We start from the raw sequence: 18,461 nt of genomic DNA, 5'->3' as shown, positions 1-18,461 counted from the left end.
AGGCTAGCACATTTGGAGCACAGGGGTTGAGGGCAGAGGGGTGGAACATGAAGTCAGAGAGATCATGAGAGCAGATTGTGGGTTCCCAGGGTAACTGTCAGGATTAGAGAGACAGAGAGGGCTATAGAAGTTGGTCAATATATTTAAAAAAAATTGACATATAATTAACTGTCTTAAAGTGACAATACATTTAGTGCATTCTCAGTACTGTGCCACTATTCACCTCCATCTAGTTCCAAAACATTTTATCACCCCAAAATAAAGCCCCATACGTATTAGCAGCTACTTCCCATTCCTCTCTCTCTGAACTTGTGGATTGTCCCATCTGGACATTTCATACAAATGCAATCATACACTGCATGACCTCACGGTGGTTTGGAGGTTCATACATGTATTGATCAAATGTTGGAATAATTTCAGACGTAAAGAAAAGCTGCAAAAGGATACAGAGAACTCTCTAAATTACACCCAGAATCCCCAGAGGTTAACGGTGAATATAAACACCATATTATCCTTTCTCTCTATTTCTCTTTGTCTCTCACACACAGGTGTTTTTTTTTTTTTTTTTTTTTTTCCTGAACTATTTAAGAGTCACTTGCAGACCTGATATCCCTATACTTCTAAGTACTTTAGGGCAGCCCGGTGGCTCAGCAGTTTAGCGCCACCTTCAGCCCAGGGTGTGATCCTGGAGACCCAGGATCAAGTCCCACGTCGGGCTCCCTGCATGGAGTCTGCTTCTCCCTCTGCCTCTCTGTCTCTCAAGAATAAATAATATAAAAAAAGAACTTTAAATGTATTTCCTAATAACAGCAGTCAGATAGATGGAGATTGAGACAGAGAATGATTTTGGGCTGTAAGCCCCTGATAGGGAAAGCAGAGGGCTTTGTGGGAGAAGTCTCTCAGTACCTGGGACAGCACCCGATGGTTATCAAGAATTCAGGAACATCAACAGTGGTAAAGAGGAGCATAGCCTACCTGGAGTCCAAAGAGTGTTTCTTAACACCTTGGGTGTGTCTGGGAACCAGGTGGGAGGTCCTCAGAGAAAGGAATTTGCATACATTATTTCCTGTATAATAACTACTTTAGCAGCCAGCAATGTTCTGGTACTTACTGTATTAGGTCCTTCTTGTCAACCTTCCAGACTTTACAGTGAGCTGGCAAACTATGGCCCATTGCTTATTTTTTGTAAATAAAGTTTTATTAGAACACAGCTAATGCTCATTTGTGTGCATCTTGTCCATGGTGGCTTTCCTGCTATAATGGCAGAATAGTTGCAGTAGGGACCATATGGCCCACGAGGACGAAATTATTTACTATCCTGTCCTTTGCAGAAAACCCTACCCTTGAGGTAGATGATATTAGAAGACAAAGGCTGAGAGGAAATGCTTTATTCAAAGCTGTGAGAACCAGAATCTGAATATACAGTGCCCATGTTTTCTCTCCTCTTCAGACCTTCTCCTTCTTTATTTTTATTTTTTATTTATTTATATTTTTATATATTATTTATTTATTTATTTATTCATGAGAGACACACACACAGAGGCAGAGACACAGGCAGAGGGAGAAGCAGGCTCCATGCAGGGAGCCCGATGCGGGACTCAATCCCGGGGCTTGATCTTGGGACTCCGGGATCATGCCCCGAGCCAAAGGCAGACGCCCAACCGCTGAGCCACCCAGGCGTCCCATCCTTCTTTATTTTTGATTATGGTAAAATGCACAAGACATAAAATTTACTCTCTTAATCATTTTTAAGTGTACAGTTCAGTGGCATTAAGCACATTCACACTGTTGTGCAACTAACACCACCATCCATGTCCAGAGCTCTTTTCATCTTGCAAAACTGAAATTCTGTGCCACAGAATTTCTGTGACTCATGAGAGTCACAGAAAGAGAGGCAGAGACATAGGCAGAGGGAAAAGCAGGCTTCTCACAGGGAGCCCAATGCAGGACTCGATCCCCAGATCCCTGAATCATGCCCTGAGCTGAAGGCAGATGCTCAACAGCTGAGCCACCCAGGTGTACCTGCTTCTGGTATTTTGAGGAACATTTTCCTAAGTATCTTTCTTTCCGAATGACTAATTACTCTCTTAGCATAAATTCTTACAATGGTGGGAATGGTGGGTTGGAAATATGCACAAATGGTTTTGCCATGAATTGCTGAACGGCCTTTTAGGAGGGTTGTACTAATTCCACCAGGAGGTATGAGTACCTATGTTACCACATCCTTGCCAACACTGGATGTTAGCATTGTTGTGACCTTGCCAATCTCATAGGTGAAAAATATTACCAGGTAATTATCCTAATGAGCATTTTTTTGATTCCTAGTAGGCCAAATAGTTTCATGTGTGTGTTGTTTACTTCTTTGCAAATTGTCCATTATACCATTTGCCTATGCTCTCCTTATTAGAGATTTGTTGTTGTTTTTTAAAGATTTTATTAGAGAGAGAGAGAGAGAGAGAGATAGAGAATGAGCAGGGGGAGGGACAGAGGGAGAGGGAAAAGCAGGCTCCCTGCTGGGCAGGGACCCCCCTCCCCCCCCCCAACACAGGGCTCCATCTCAGGACTCCAGGATCATCACCTGAGCCAAAGGCATATGATTAACCGATGGAGCCACCCATGCATTCTTGTTTTTTCTTTTTAAAATTTCCCTTTAGGGATGCCTGGGTGGCTCAGTGGTTGAGCATCTGCCTTCAGCTCAGGTCGTGATCCCGCTGTCCCAGGATCAAGTCCCACTTTGGGCTCCCTGCCTGGAGCCTGCTTCTCCCTCTGCCTGTGTCTCTGTCTCTCTGTGTGTCTCTCATGAATGAATAAATAAAATCTTTAAAAAAATAAAATTTCCCTTTAGCCATATCTCTTGCTAGCCACCTTCCCATGCAAGCCAACCTCCTACCATCCCAAACTTGTGTCACTCCTCAAGCAACTTGCCCCATGACTCCGAGCCTTTAAATATGCTGTCACACTTGTCTAGTTGTCCCTCTCCACTTGTTCCACTTGAAAAACTCCTACTCATCCTTCAAAACCCTATTTACATATCCCTTGCTCTGGGACCCTTCTCCTCACTCCTAGGCTGAGTCTCCAATCTCAGACCCTGGACCCATGGCTGTTGTGTTCACTTTGGGTGCCCTGTGTCTGGGAGGGCACACAGAACTCACAGTTTTCACAGCATTATGGAAACAGGCAACATCTGTCCAAGAGAAAAAAATTTAGCTCCAAACTGCAAAAGCTGCAGACCCAAAGTGAGCACATTTCATTCTATGTCTACAAAACATCACATCAAGTTTGTTGTCTAATCCAATATTCAAAAACCTCGTGGGGAATTTGGAAATAACTTATCAGGCAGATATTTCTTACCTCATAAGAATTCTCAAATATGTCTGTTGATTGCAGACAAACCTGATCGAATCATAAATCAACAGTTAGTTGTGGTCGAATGATTTCCAAAACAAAAGTATAAAAAAATTTCAGTTCTTTTGAGTCAACTTTATTGTAGGAAAATTTACATGCAACAAAATTCACTATTTTTAAGAGAACATGCTGGGATCCCTGGGTGGCGCAGCGGTTTGGCGCCTGCCTTTGGCCCGGGGCGCGATCCTGGAGACCCGGGATCGAATCCCACGTAAGGCTCCCGGTGCATGGAGCCTGCTTCTCCCTCTGCCTGTGTCTCTGCCTCTCTCTCTCTCTCTGTGACTATCGTAAATAAATAAAAATTTAAAAAAAAAATTTAAGAGAACATGCTGATAGCATGTTACAAATATATGTAGTCATGCATGTAACTGCCAGTAGGATTACCACAGAGACGATTTCAAAACCTGAAGAAGTTACCTCTCTGGCAATCACTTCCTCCGCCCTCTCTGCCCTGACAACTACCGATCTTCATTCTTTCACTACTGGCTTGCTTTCCTAGAATGTCATATAACTGGAGTCATACTTGTCCTTCTTGTACTTCTGTGTCTGGCTTCTTTCACTCAGAATGATGCTTTAGCTACTCATCCAGGTTGTCAAAACTGCCAGCATTTCATTTCTTCAAAATTAAATAATGACTCATTCTATGAATTTATAATATCCTATCCAGGAGTCCAGGCCCCCAGGCCCTCCTCCCTCAGACCCAGGAGTCTAACGCGCCCTGATTTCCTCCTTCGGGACCCCAGGAGTTTGGGAATCCCGAGGCCACTAGGTCCTGGCTTCCGAGTGTCGAAATTCTCAAGTTCTCCTATAGCCTATGAGGAAGGTACTACTGGTGAGCACGCACGTCAGGTGGGAACGGCTGATAAACCTGAGATGCGCGGAGAGGAGCGCAGCCTGCCAGCCGCAGCGCGGTGGGCGGCGGAAGCAGCAGGTCTCTAACCCAGGCGAACGCCGAGAGCTGCGGGAACCTGACGTCATTGGAACAGTGCGCAGGCTCGGCCCCTGCCCCGCCTGCAGGGCGCGGCCCCGCCCACGACCACGGAAACTCCCGTTCCGGGCCGCCGCGGCGCCGAGGCCCGCCCTCATGGGCCCTGCTCCCGGCCGTCAACGCCCCGCCCCCCTCGGAAGCCTCGGCTCGGAGCAGCGCTGGTCCTTCCCCACGTGGGTAGCCTGCCGTGAGCTCCTCGGAGCGACCGGGCGGCAAGTCTCCGGTGGGCTCGGCGTCGGACCCCGCTCCTGCCCGGCATGAACCGCTACCTCCTACCGCTGTCTGTGCTCGGCACGGCGGTGGGTGGCGCCGTGCTGCTCCGGTGAGTGCGCGCCGCGGGTGGGCGGAGGGCGGGAGAGAGGCCGCCCCGGTGGTCGCCAGCCTAGGGCTGGTCCAGGCAGCGTGGGGGGCACACCTAGGAAGGGCCGAGAGGGCAGGTCACGGCCCAAGGTCACCCCGAGGGCAGGGGCGGGCCCGGGCCCTTGCAAGTCTGCTGGTCCAGACTTCCGCGCTTGTCAGTGTGACCGAGTACGTCCTGCAGACTTGTAAGGGGCAGGCCCCATACTTCACATGTGGCCCCGGTGCGAGGAAAGCGCAACCCACCCAAGCTCTCGTTATCCGCAGAGATGCAAACCGAATAGCCCAACTCTGAAGAAAGGATTGTATTGCATGGGATATGTGCATAATTCGTGTCTTTCCTAGGCTGATTCCCCCCCGCAAAAAACCCCACAGAAAACCCAGCTCCCCAATATTCTGTAGCAGCACTGAATGCTGGACCTTCTGCGGCAGGACCGCAGGACCTTCGGCGCTGCTGGAAGTGTTTCACATTTGTGCTGTCCATTATGATAGCCATCGCCTGTGGCCACTGAGCGCTCCAAGCTGCTGTATGAGGCCCACAGTTAACAATATTGTATTGTACTGTGCACTTAAAAACTTAAGAGGGTGGAGCTCGTGTTAAGTGTTCTTACAGCAGTAAAAGAAAAATATGTAATTTTATTACATATGTAATTTTATTATAGTTACACAATACAAGAGATAGGCTGGGAGGCCTGAAAGTAATTGGAATATTGAAATACTCTTTTTTTTTTTTTTAAGATTTTATTTATTTATTCATGAGAGACACAGGCAGAGGGAGAAGCAGGCTTCTTCTAGGGAGCCCGAGGCGGGACTAGATCCCAGGACACTGGGATCACAACCTAAGCCAAAGGCAGATGCTGAACCACTGAGCCACCCAGGTGTCCCTCTTTTTTTTTTTTTTTTTTTAGGGCATGAAGCATAGACTGTCATCTCTGAATAATTACCTTTGCCTGCCCTGTGATGAGGCTTCATTGCGAACTTGTTGCTCCTGATCTGATAAAGTCTTTTTCACGGGGTTGGCCCATATCTTGTTATTTATAATTCATTACACTCCAGTTCTGTAATAGTAACTAGGTGTTTTTGAAAGTTCTCGAAAATGGAGGTAATTCTTTTGCAGATGGAAATAATTTTCCCTTATAATAAAATTCATCAGGTTTGGTTTATCGTTATTCATACTTGACTTTCATCATCATTGAAATCATCATCATTTCATCATCATCATACTTGACTTTTATTCATCATTGACTTTCAGGGCTGACAAAGCTGAAAATAGTAACAATAAGAAAGTGACAGCATGGGATAGGCAGAATGAAAGGTAGCTGAATGTCCTGGAGAAAAAGTATGGCTATTTATTTTTAAATAATTTATTTATTTTTTATTTTTATTTTATTTTTATTTTTAAATAATTTAAAGTAAAAAAATTGGCCCTGGAAGGCTGGCGGTTTCCATGTTGCACAGGGCCCTTCTGTCATATGGAAGTGGCATTGCCTACTTGGTCAGTCCCCTACTGGTGACATTCTCTTGTTTCCAGTATTTGGCCTCTGGGGAATGTGGGTAAAGGGTAAGAGCCCCCCCTCCCCCCAAAGATGTGCATGTCCTAGTGCTAGAAACTGTGAAGGTCTTCCCTTACCTGTTACAGGGGATTTTGCAGGTGCCATTCAGTTAAGGACCCTGAGATGGGGAGGTGATCCTGGTTTGTCCAGATGGGAACCCAGCATGATCACCTTGGTCTTTAGAGTCAGTGACCTGAAGGCCCTGCTGACTCTGGAGATGGAGGAGGAGGGGCCATGAGCCAGGGATTGTGGGCGCCTCTAGGAGCTGGAAAGTTCACGGACCGGCCTCTCCCCTAGAGCCTCCAGGAGGAGCATGGTCCTGCCGAGACCCTAGCCTTATCCTAGTGAGACTTGTTTTGGACTCCTGCCTGCAGAGCTATTGACTACCCGCACGTGGTTTTTGCCCACCCAGCTTGTGGTAATTTGTTACAGCAGCCAAGCAGCCATAGGAGACCATACAGTGGGTCTTTACAAAGTAATGATTGTCATGTTGTGGCACCTCCCCGTACAGGGCTGTGCTGAGCCTTTGCCTGTACCATCACACTGGCCCCCACGGAGTTATGAGATGTCCTTCCCATCTGTCCTTTGGGGGAACACAAGCTCAGTGGGGTCATTTGCTCAAGATCATTAACAGGGGCATGTGTGGTGGGGGTGCAGACAGAGCTGATGATTGTTTCTTATTTTCAGAGACTACATTGCGGGCGGGGCCTGTCCCAGCAAGGCCACCATTCCTGGGAAGACCGTCATTGTGACTGGCGCCAATACAGGCATTGGGAAGCAGACGGCCTTGGAGCTGGCCAGAAGAGGTGCTTTTTCCGCTGAGGCTTGGCGTGTGAGGTTTGGGGTGGAAGGTTTGGTTTCCTGGGGGATATTAAGGTTGCCCCAGTTTGGGCTGCACAGGGCAGGAGCCAGATTTATGCCAGCCTGTGCCAGAAAGGCTGGTGTCCCTGAAAGAGGCAGGGGAGACTCTGGGTCTCATAGGGGGCTGCGGACACTCAGCGGTTGTTGGTGTTGATTTTTCTCTCAGTGTTGGCCCTCCTGATGGCGGGGCTAGGGCTGGGGTTAGAGATTGTGGAACAGAATCAGGTTTCAGTCTCTTCCAGGCTTACTACTCAGGTGTTTTGTTGAAGGCCCTTTAATTTGGGTTCATTCAGTGTTTTTCTCAAAGTGGGACTGGGGTTATGGAGGAAGTCCATGGAAGAGGAGGAAGGGTGCCCTTCCAGGCACACTAAGATCTCCTTCAAAGTTGGAATCAGTGGATTACCTGTTGGATCAGGCATCAGACAAGAAGTCAAGGATTTCGGTTTGAGCAGCAAGGAGACTAGAGCTGCCACCAGCTGGGGCGGGATGGCCGTGGCAGGGCAGGTGCAGGAGCTGGGGGAGGTGGGAAATGTTCTTTGGGCTTGACAGTTTGGGGTGGCCTAAGGAATTGGTCCTGATGGGCTGAGCCAGAGCAGCCCATCCACCCCTCAGGTCAGAGCGGTGGGGGCTGTGATGATCGACAATCCACCACCCCGTGGGCTTTCCCCAAGGAAGGGGCACGTGCTCCACTGTCCTGGGGGCCGGGTAGCAACTGAGGAAGAACAGATCTGGGGTCAGATGAGTTCCCTTGTGGACCGTGTGAGGGGCAGTGGGGTGTGTAGGAGGCAGCTGGGCCCAGTGGTAGGCAGGCAAGCCACATGGGTCCATGTGGTCAGTGTTGTGGCTGCCTGTCCTCCTCCAATCCCTGGTTCTTCTCACTTCTCTAATTTTTTTTAAAGTTTTTCTTTTATGGCCATATTAGAATTTAATGTACACATCACATAATTCGCCCATGTAAAGTGCACACTCTAGTGGCATTTAATGTATTACTAGAGTTGTATGAACGTTGCCAATCGTTTTTGATGAAAATGTTTTCATCAAAAGGACAGCTTGGTCCTCTGAGAGGTCACCCTGGTTCCCACCCCTCCCAGGGACCTCCTGTGGATCAGCCTGTTCCAGGTATTTCATAAACACGAAATCCTGCACCACATATCTTTTTGTGACTGGCACATTTTATGAGCACATTTATGAGGTCCACCTATGTTATACCATGTGTCAGTGTTTTGTTCCATTCCGTGGCCGAGTAGCATTCCAGGCTCTGGATGTAACACCTTGTGCATCTCTGCTCAGCAGCTGATGGACACAGGGGTGGTTTCCATCTTTCGGCTGCTGTGAACAGCGCAGCTGGGGGCTCGTGTGTACACACTCTTTTTTTTTTTTAAATTTTTATTTATTTATGATAGTCACACACACAGAGAGAGAGGCAGAGACATAGGCAGAGGGAGAAACAGGCTCCATGCACCGGGAGCCCGACGTGGGATTCGATCCCGGGTCTCCAGGATCGCGCCCTGGGCCAAAGGCAGGCGCCAAACTGCTGCGCCACCCAGGGATCCCCGTGTACACACTCTTGAGCAAACCTGTGTTTTCATTTGTGTTTGTTCTCTGTACTGGGGTGAGGATTGAAAAATTAGTTTTTTCCTATCCCGGGCTTCCAGGAGGCAACATCATTCTGGCCTGTCGAGATATGGAGAAGTGTGAGGCAGCGGCAAAGGAGATTCGTGGGGAAACCCTTAATCACCGTGTCAGTGCCTGGCACCTGGACTTGGCCTCTCTCAAATCCATCCGAGAGTTTGCAGCGAAGATCATTGAAGGTAGGAGGGAGGATGCTGGCCTTGTGGGGCGAGGTAGGTCCTGGGCGGACACAAGTCCTAGAGTGTGGTGCTGGTAGACCATGGGCCATGTTTGTGGACAGGTGCAGATTTCTACAGGTGACGATTATACATTCTTATATTTTCTGACCTTCTCATGTGAACATATATTACGTTTCAACCATTTACATAAACGGTTGAAAGAAATTAAAAGAGTATTTCTGGATATGTGAATACTGTATGGAATTCAAATATCAGCATCTGTAAATAAAGTTTTAATGGCACACCGGCGACAGCAGAGTTCAGAGGGACAGGCTGTATGACCTGCAAAGCCAAAAAAATCTAGTCTGGTCCTTTATAGGAGAAGTTTGCTCTGTGGGATCCCTGCTCTGTAGGAAGACGCACTCCTTCGGCATTAGCTCCTACAGGATGCAGAGGCCCAGGTGAGGCCAGATGTGCAGGCAGCTGGAGGGTGAGTTAGCTGGGTGAAGGCGGCGGCAGTGCTGACTTAGCCAGCAGTTCCGAAGTGTCCTGGCTCTCGTGGGTGATGGGTGATTCCCGGGACACAGAGAGGAGTCAGAGTCAGGTTCTGCACCCAGCCCGGTGGGGGATACGATATGGCATAGCACAGAGTACCTGGAACTCCCACTGACCTTGTTGGGTGTTTCTTTTTGCTGATCCAGGGATTAGGCAGGCCTTTTTCTGCACTTTGTCACACAGGTGACTCACTTTCATTTCATGTCCCACCAGATGTTTTCAGAACTGGCTCATGTGTTTATGTTTTCGAACAGGAATAACATTACAGGATTAAACATTCAGAGAGGACAAATGGTGATTCAGCCAAACACCTCCCTGCCGCTAGCTACCAGATGCTTTCCTTAGATGTGTCCAGTGTCCTTGTGTGTCCTTTTGGACATGGTTTGTGCATTTATAAAGCAAGCAGGTGTATGTACCTATATACCTCCCCTTGGCTTGCTTGCTTATTTATTTGTTTATTTAGAGCGAGTGAGCAGAAGTGGAAGGGGAGGCGGGGGGGTGGGGTGGGGGGGGAGAGAGAGAGCGCGTGCGCGCGCGCATGCGAGCCCACAAGAACCTTAAGTAGGCTCCATGCCCAGCACAGCCCAGTGTGGGACTCCATCTCATGATCCTGAGATCATGACCTGAGTCCAAACCAAGAGTCGGAGGCTTAACCGACTGAGTCACCCAGGCGCCCCTTCCTTGGCTTTTTTATACAACCAGAGCCTATTGCATGTGTGGTGCTGTGGTGCTTTTTCTCTCCTACTCTACCAGCAAATTCTAGTGTTATCTTTTATCCAGAGGGGGAAACTGAGTCACAGAGAAGCTGTGTGACTTGACCAGGGTCCTACACTGCTCAGGATAGAGCTGGGGGTTTGAACTGTCGTCTGGACAATTCTAGAGCTTGGTTTCCTGATGGCTGTGTGACTCCCTCCACCTTCAAATAAAGCCAGAGGCTCTGTTTACTAGGTGCTAGATAACTAGTGTGTTATCCCCGCTGTTCCCAAAAACCACTGTGAGAGTGTCATAGGTTCCACTGTGTTCCCTCAGAAGATGTGTTGGAGTCCTAACCCCCAGGACTCAACGCGAGACCTGATTGGAAGAGAGGGTCTGTACGGAGGTGATGAAGTGGAAATGGGGTCATCGGGGTGGGCCCTCATCCAATGACTGGTGTCCTCAGAGAATGGGGAAATCAGGACGCAGGCAGATGCGAAGGAAGAGGCCAGAAGATGGTGGCCAGTCACCTGTGAGCCCAGGAGAGAGCCTGGCACAGATTCTTCCCTCACTCCTTGATCCTTGGGAAGAAACAGCCCTGAGACACTTGACCCTGCCCTTCCTGCCTCCAGAACTGGGACACAACAGGTTCAAGTGGCCTGTCATGTGATAGTTTGTTATGGCAGCCCTGGCTAACTGATACGGGGAGGAAGGTGCTGTTTTTCATCCCATTTTACTGACAAGGAAAGGGAAGCTCGGAGAGGGACGGTTGCTTTGCCTGTGAAGCGGCCAGGGTCTGGGATGGGGGGCGGTGCTGGCTTTAGATAGGGATCTGTTTTGTTCAGTTTTGGAGGCCAGAAGTCCAAGATCACAGTCTCAGGAAGGGACCAGGAGATCCTTTCTGCTTCTTTCAACTTCTGGCGGTGGCCGTTGGTCCTCAGTGATCCTTGGCTCATCGATGCATCATGGCCTCTGTTTCCCCATGGTCCTCAGTCCCTGTCCTGCTGCATTAGGGCCTACGCTGTGACCTTATCTTGTTTACTTTTTTCAAGGACTGTTTCCAAAAACAGGTTGCGTTCCCAGGCTCTGGGTGGGCCTGAATGTTTTAGGACAGTTCAGCTCAGTGCAGGGGTTGTTTTACACCAATTGCGCTGGTGCTCCAGGCAGGCATGCGACTGACATACCTGCCCTCACCCCTGTCTCCTAGAGGAGGAGCAAGTTCATATCCTGGTCAACAACGCGGCCGTGATGCGGTGCCCCCACTGGACCACCAAGGACGGCTTTGAGATGCAGTTTGGTGTTAACCACTTGGGTGAGGCCACAGGCTGAGGGCTATGTGGTGTCTGTATGGGCCTGGGATGTAGGCAGGGTCCCCAGTGGGCCAGGCACACTGGGGTCCTCCTCCACTCTCCAGGGCAGCTAGGTGGCCAGGTGTGGGGCCACCTGGCAGTTCAGGGAATTGCCTCCTCATTGCTGGATGCTCCATTAGTTCTTTGGCTCCTCCGTCCATCTCTTGGTCTCTTGACCCTTCGTCTGTCCTGTAGTCTGTCTGCCTGTCAATTACTCTGTATACCTGTTGTCACCCTACATGTAACTGGAGTTCTGTTAGTAAGGGTGCGGGGCGGGGTGGGGACAGATATTAGGTGGGTGCCAATCACTGGATCAGGGTCCACCCTCATGACTTCATTTTCACTATAAAGACCTCTCTCCAGATACGGCCACATGCTGAGGTCCTGGAAGGTCATAATGCACATGACCTGATGGAGCGGCAAGGGAGTCTGGGAAACATAGTCTTTCATTGGGCAGTCCTGTACACAGCCAAACATTCTGTTGAAGGAGAAAGGGAGGCAGACCGTCCCCTAGCTGACCTCACAGGGTTCTAAGAGGGCCTTACCTCTGGGGTTGGGTCACTCTTTGCTGCGGGGCTATTCTGAGTGCTGTAGGATGTTTAGCAGCATCCCTAGCTGCCTCCCTGGATGCCAGGAACACCCCCTCCTCTCTCTGCAGTTATGATGACCAAAACTCTAGACATTGCCAGATGTCCCCTGGGGGAAAGAACTGGCCCCTGTTGAGAGCCGTGGGTTATTGGGAGGGTCAAAGAAGGTAATGTTCTCAGTACGATCCTCTGCACCAGGTAAGAATTCAGTGACAATTTTCTTTTTTTGTTGTCCTTCACCCAGGTCACTTTCTCTTGACAAACTTGCTGCTGGACAAACTGAAAGCCTCAGCCCCTTCACGGATCATCAACCTCTCGTCCTTGGCCCACATTGCAGGACACATAGACTTTGATGACTTGAACTGGGAGAAGAGGAAGTATGACACCAAAGCGGCTTATTGCCAGAGTAAGCTGGCCGTCATCCTCTTTACCAAGGAGCTGAGCCGGCGGCTGCAGGGTATGTTTGTGTGAGCCTCGCTGGCCTTCCTCTTCCTCTAGCTCTGAGCCTGGGACAGTCCTGCTATGACCTTGGACCGATGGGAGGTCAAGCATCGGTCCCAGAACAGAGCAGGTGGATGTGTGAAACACATACCACCATGTTCGGTGGTGCCTAAAGCAGACATCACTCATCAGTCGTGGCATCCTTCTCTGCTCATCCCACACAGGCATCTAAGTCATTGGTGCTCTAGGCTGGTGATTCTCAACCATGGGTGATATGGATGCCCCGGGGACATTTGGCAGTATCTGGAGATAGTTGTGGTCCTTGCTCGCTTCAGGGAGTGGAGGTGGGGTGGGTGTTGCTACTGGCAGCTAGCTGCTCAGCAGGATCAAGAATGATCTGACCTCAGTGTGCACAGAGCTGGAGTTGAAAGGTACTCTTTGCCCTGCTCCTCAGAGAGCATCCGTGGACCCACAACGTCATCTGGGCTGGGAGCTTGTCACCACTACAACATCTCAGACCCCACCCCGACCCACTGCTTCAGATTCCCTGGGGGTGGGTGGAACCTAGCGGTTTGGGTGTCTCAAGTGCTCCGGGTGATTTTTACATACGCTCAGGTTTGGGAGGCTCTGCTCTGGGCAGTCGTGCAACAGAGCTGCAATGCAAGATGAAACCCCTCATTGTGGAAGTTTCAGAGCAAGAGGGTGCTGTGGGTTCAAAGGTAGGACATGGCACAGTACTGGGTAGCCCTAGAGCTGAGAATGGGCAACATCAGCCTTCCAGGTGGGGTGTGAACCTGATGTTTGCCCACTCCCTCATCCCTCCTCTTCTCTCCCCAGGCACAGGCGTGACTGTCAATGCTCTGCACCCTGGCGTGGCCAGGACAGAGCTGGGCAGACACACAGGCATGCACAGCTCTGCCTTCTCCAGTTTCACACTCGGTAAGAACCCTCCTGGCCTGCGGTCCCTTAGCTGAGCCCCTGCCCTCTCAGCTCAGGGCCTAGGACTCTCTTCAGTATATTAGTCAGGGTTCTACAGAGAAACAGAACAAATAGGCTGTATATAGATGCTTGGAGGGATTTGTCATGAGGGATTGGCTCATGCATTTATGGAGGCTGAGAAGTCCCATGATCTGCCATCTGCATGCTGGAGGCCTGAGAAGATGGTGGTGCTGTCCCAGGCCAAACTGGTATCCCGGTCGAAACCCAAAGGCTTGCAAACCAGGGGAGTGATGGTGTAGGTCCCAGCCCGAAGGCCAGGAGCACTGATATCCGAGGGCAGGAGATGGATGTTTCAGCTTGAGCAGAAAGAGGGGGAATTCGCTATTCCTCCGCCTTTTTTTCTGGTCTCACCCTCAGCTAAGAGCATGGTGGCTGCCCATATTGGTGAAAGCAGATCTCTTTCCTCGGTCTACTGATTCCAACACTAATCTCTTCTGGTCACATCCTCACGGACACGCCCCAGAGGAAGGCTTTGCCAGCTTTTTGGCTCCCCTTGGCTCAGTCAAATTGATACAAAACTAATATCACACTCAGAGACTACATGAGCAGCTTCGCTCTGCCCCGCCCCCCATATCTCCTGGGATGCCAAGCATGAGTCTACATGTGTATCCAGCCTGGTGGCCTCAGAATAGCCCCAGGAAATAGGCTAGATGCTGTTTGATAAGAAATTGAGTCCCAGAGGAGGGGATTATGGAGCTGCTTCCTGGTTGTGCTTGGGGCGACCCCACCTTCACCCCAAACAAACTGTGCCACCTGGGGAAGCAGCCTCACCATTTAGGTCCTTAGTTGCCTTAACTACACAGGAGGGCCATCCTAGTGCCCTCCTCACACTTACTGGGAGGATGAGATGGGCCTTAAAATGGCCAGCTCAGGGCCTGACCAGCTTTTTTTTTTTTTTTTAATATAAAAAAATGAGAGACAGGCAGAGACACAGGCAGAGGGAGAAGCAGCCTCCATGCAGGAAGCCTGATGTGGGACTCGATCCTGGGTTTCCAGGATCACACCCTGGACCGAAGGTGGCGCTAAACCGCTGAGCGCTGAGCCACCCGGGCTGCCCCACCTGACCAGCTTTAAACTGAATAAATAATTAGAGCTTTATTTTTTATTTTATTTTTTTATATAAATTTATTTTTTATTGGTGTTCAATTTGCCAACATTAATTAGAAGTTTAGAACTAGTATTTGTAATCCTGAAAATCATTTACTGGGTGGGTGCCAAATAGCAAGGATTTTAAGCTGAGCCTGGCCCCAGAGACATTTAATAAATAAAAGCTATTTTAAAGCAAGGTGGGATAGGGTAAGGACTCAGAGGTGACTGAGCCTCCATTTGCCTGGGGAAAAGCCGGGGAGGCTTGCTGGAAGAGGCGCCATTTGGGCTGGTCTCTATGTCTGGAGGGATTTGGCTGGGCAGTGCCAGGGAAAGGAGCTTCTGGTGGAGGGAACCTCAGAGGCACAGGCCTGGAGGTGGGCTGTGTGGGACTGCAGTGTCACCTCTGGCCTCTGGGCCCCAGGCAACCCTGGGGTGGGGGTGGGGGTGTTGGGGGGAGAGTGGGGTGTTCATATCCTCCTCCCTGAATGCTTTGTGGGCTGATTGCAGGGCCCATCTTCTGGCTGTTGGTCAAGAGCCCCCAGCTGGCAGCCCAGCCCAGCACGTACCTGGCCGTGGCAGAGGAATTGGAGGGTGTTTCTGGAAAGTACTTTGATGGACTCAAAGAGAAGGCTCCAGCCCCCGAAGCTGAGGATGAAGAGGTAGCCCAGAGGCTTTGGGCTGAAAGTGCCCGCTTGGTGGGCTTGGAGAAGTCAGGTGTTTCCTCAGTGAGGGGGCAGCCCCTCCCTAAATAATCTCAGGGAGCAGGTGTGAAAACCACGTGGGAGGCGGAGTACCTGGATGGAGCCGCAAGGCCAACCCAAGCCGGCTGCTCTGTCTGCAGCGTCCTCTGGGTGGCAGTGTTGCCCACGGAACGCTGACCGAAATGCCCACGTCACCCTCTAGGTGGCAGTGTTGTTCGTGCGAGCCTCAAGACTACTGCTGTCATGTCCAGAGGGTCCTCTAGGAGGCAGTATTGCCCAAAGAACGCTGGTTGCCATGCCCACGTCACGCTGGTACGGATCAGTAGCTGCCCTTTTCTTCTCAGGCAGTGGCAGGTGCGCATCTGGCCGTCAGACACCTGCCTTGAGCGTGTAACTGGGAATCGCTGAGGGAGGAGGCCGCTCCCTCCGGTGTGGCCGTGTCAGGAGGGCCACTGGTGGCCACGGTGCAGACCTGTGTGGCCATTGGGAAAGTTGTCTGCCAGACCCAGTCAGGTTCGTGGTTCCCTGTGGGACCGTGCACACCCTCAGTCGCCTCTCTGAGCCTCGGTTTCTCCCACTGTGAATGTGCAGAATAACCTGACTACCTCACAGGACAGCATGGTGATGAATGAGTTGTCGCCTGGCTGGGTCAGTGGCAGCTGTGCGTTCCTTGCTGCTGAATGTTCACTTACATGTGCCATACCCTGGCCAAGCTGCCGGGACAGCCCTGAGGACAGGCCCGCACAGATGCCAGTCCTGTTCCCGACAGCTGTGCGGCTTGGGTGACAGAAACGGGGCTGGCACTCAGCTCCTGCACAGACCTGGGGCGGGGTGGGGGGGGCAGGCCTGCCAAAAAGCTCAGTAATCAGGATACAAATACTTTAGCATTAAAAAACCTGTACCATTTGAGATACTTGTGGATGCCAGGGATACTGTTCCATGTCCTAGGATATGCAGTTCAGTAGCAAATGGCCCTTCCCCAAATGCCAAAAGTGCCGAGGAAGGGGAGTTGAAGACGGCTCAAAGCTTTATAAATACAGTTTTCTTTTTGCTACCACATCAGACCACAACAGCCAAAGGATATGTTTGGGATGAACGGACTCGGGTGGGCACCTTCCAGCCTGGAGCCCAACGATCCCCACCTCCCCCTCTCCATGCCTTCTGACCTCCAGCTGTGGGCAGGACCCAACCACTCACTATCAGTGAAAAGAACAGAGTGAAGCTGACGGAATGTCTGATTCTGAGATTAGGTTACTGCCGGGCATCTGTACTGCTAGCATGTACTGCCTTGTTGCAATAGTGCTGTGAGCCACCCTCTGGGGGGCCCGAGAGCTGGGGCAGCCACGAGGTGGGAACCCCTGGAGCCTGTCCACCACAGGGATACACATACATGCACAGCACACATACATAGATCACATGCATGTGCATATCCTTATACAGTGTGTGCATTTCTTACTGTGGGATCAGGGAAAAACTAGTTTAAGAAATACTTCTACTGATAGTACGGTTGTCTGAGAGTAACCTCGAAACCTCTGGTTCTCTAAATATGTATAGGGTTCATCTGGAGGGACACCTGGGTGGCTCAGTGGTTGAACGTCTGCCCAGGACCCTGAGATCGAGTCCCACATCAGGCTCCCTGTGAGGAGCCTGCTTCTCCCTCTGCCTATGTCTTTGCCTCTCTCTGTGTATCTCTCATGAATAGATAAATAAAATCTAAAAAAAAGAAAAAGATTGTCTGGAGGTCATGGTATTTACTACATAACAAAAATACAATGATCAAAATCAAGAAAATAATAATGGTGCTAATGTCTGATATTAATCTATAGACATTGAAATTTTATCAATGGCAATGTCTTTTATAGCAACCTCCCCACCCCCTGCCAAACCCCACAAAATTATTTTCTGAGCCATTATCCAACCTGGAATCACACTTTGTGTTAGTTGGCATGTCTCCATAACCTGCTTTAAATTGAACGGTCTTTCTCTTTCATGAGTTGGATACTTCTGAAGAGTCCTGGCCAGGTGTTTTATAGAAAGTGCTTCAATTTGGGTTTGCCTGTGACTTCATGATTAATTTAGGCTACGTGTTTTTGGTAATACCACAGGAGTGATGCTGGGTCCTTCAAGATGCCTTATGTCGTCAGGAGACATCCCATCATCGGTGACATCAGTAATGACAGCCTTGGGCTGGCAGAGGCACACAGGGCACAGAGCCTTGCTGCCCCTGGGCACGTGGCTCCCTGCTCCTCCACCTGCTCACCCAGCCGGGAGCTCCTGCATGGGCTCTCTGCTCGCCTGTCGTCCACAGTTTGGGTGGGTCTCTCAATCAGGGTCCCGTGTCTGCATATCTGGGGAGTGGGCACGTGGATGTGATTCAAGCAAGACTAACCAGACCTTCTTCATTTTGCATCTTGGTGGGGCTTACACCAAGACCAGTAACTTTTGTTCCAAATATGTCTGTGGGCTTCTGTGTGTTCAAGCTTTTCAGGGCTGCTGTAATAGATGGCCATAAACTGGGTGGCTTCAACAATGCAAACTTACTCTCTTCACGTTCAGGACATCAGAAGCCTAGGTCCTAGGGCGAATGTCAAGTGTCAGCCAGGGCTGTGTTGCTTCTGGATTCTCAATGGGGAGAATGCTTCCTGTCTCGACCAGCTCCTGGGGGCGCCACATCCCTAACCTCCTGGCCCTTCCTCTGTCTGCAGGGCCAGCCACCTTGGACCAAGTCCTCACACTGCCATCTTTCTCCCTCTTCCCCTCTTTTAAGGACCCTGGTAATGCCATTTGGCCTGTCTGGTGATCCAAGATCACCTCTCCCCTCTACATCAGCTGGTGAGCCACTGAATCCCATCGGCTACCTTAATTCCCCTTTGCCATGCAAAGTAATAGGGTCTGGGAATTAGGACGTGGACCTCTTTGGGGCAGCCACTGTTCTGCCTACTACACCATCCTCTTCAAAACCTGCTTCCTTAGCTTTTCTTGGGTGTGAACTGCCCGGGATATCTTTCATCAATTCCTTGCCGCTTCTATGAAGCAGAATCAGCGTCACTGGGGTTGCTTTGCTTCAGGCAAGTCAAATGAAGTGAGTGGATG

At 50.2% G+C, this 18,461-nt stretch overlaps 1 protein-coding gene across 3 annotated transcripts; it reads left to right on the top strand.

Annotated features, from left to right (window-relative positions):
• The first annotated feature begins 4,389 nt into the window (after positions 1 to 4,389).
• Positions 4,390 to 17,097, top strand: RDH13 (retinol dehydrogenase 13). 3 transcript variants are annotated; one of them, XM_072759079.1, is made up of 7 exons: positions 4,390 to 4,715; positions 6,991 to 7,109; positions 8,820 to 8,975; positions 11,410 to 11,514; positions 12,383 to 12,595; positions 13,417 to 13,518; positions 16,923 to 17,097. In XM_072759079.1, the coding sequence occupies exons 1-7, from the start codon at positions 4,651 to 4,653 to the stop codon at positions 16,979 to 16,981; spliced, it is 819 nt and encodes a 272-aa protein (XP_072615180.1). In that variant the 5' UTR covers positions 4,390 to 4,650; the 3' UTR covers positions 16,982 to 17,097. The 3 variants fall into 3 exon arrangements, with proteins under 3 accessions (XP_072615180.1, XP_025841029.1, XP_025841030.1); XM_025985244.2 differs by having other exon boundaries at positions 15,175 to 17,097; XM_025985245.2 differs by lacking the exon at positions 11,410 to 11,514 and having other exon boundaries at positions 15,175 to 17,097.
• Positions 17,098 to 18,461: the final 1,364 nt, after the last annotated feature.

This window comes from Vulpes vulpes, chromosome 1, assembly GCF_048418805.1.
Source record: "Vulpes vulpes isolate BD-2025 chromosome 1, VulVul3, whole genome shotgun sequence".
Taxonomy (NCBI): Eukaryota; Metazoa; Chordata; class Mammalia; order Carnivora; family Canidae; genus Vulpes; species Vulpes vulpes.
The sequence above is the reverse complement of the archived record's forward strand: the minus strand, read 5'-3'. Positions and strand labels throughout refer to the sequence as shown.

Excerpts from the sequence above, each read along its gene's own strand:
- RDH13 (XM_025985244.2), top strand. The coding sequence starts at position 4,651 with ATGAACCGCTACCTCCTACCGCTGTCTGTGCTCGGCACGGCGGTGGGT. Across the intron at positions 8,976-11,409 it reads TGCAGCGAAGATCATTGAAG|AGGAGGAGCAAGTTCATATC; the intron begins GTAGGAGGGAGG and ends CCTGTCTCCTAG. Across the intron at positions 12,596-13,416 it reads GCTGAGCCGGCGGCTGCAGG|GCACAGGCGTGACTGTCAAT; the intron begins GTATGTTTGTGT and ends TTCTCTCCCCAG.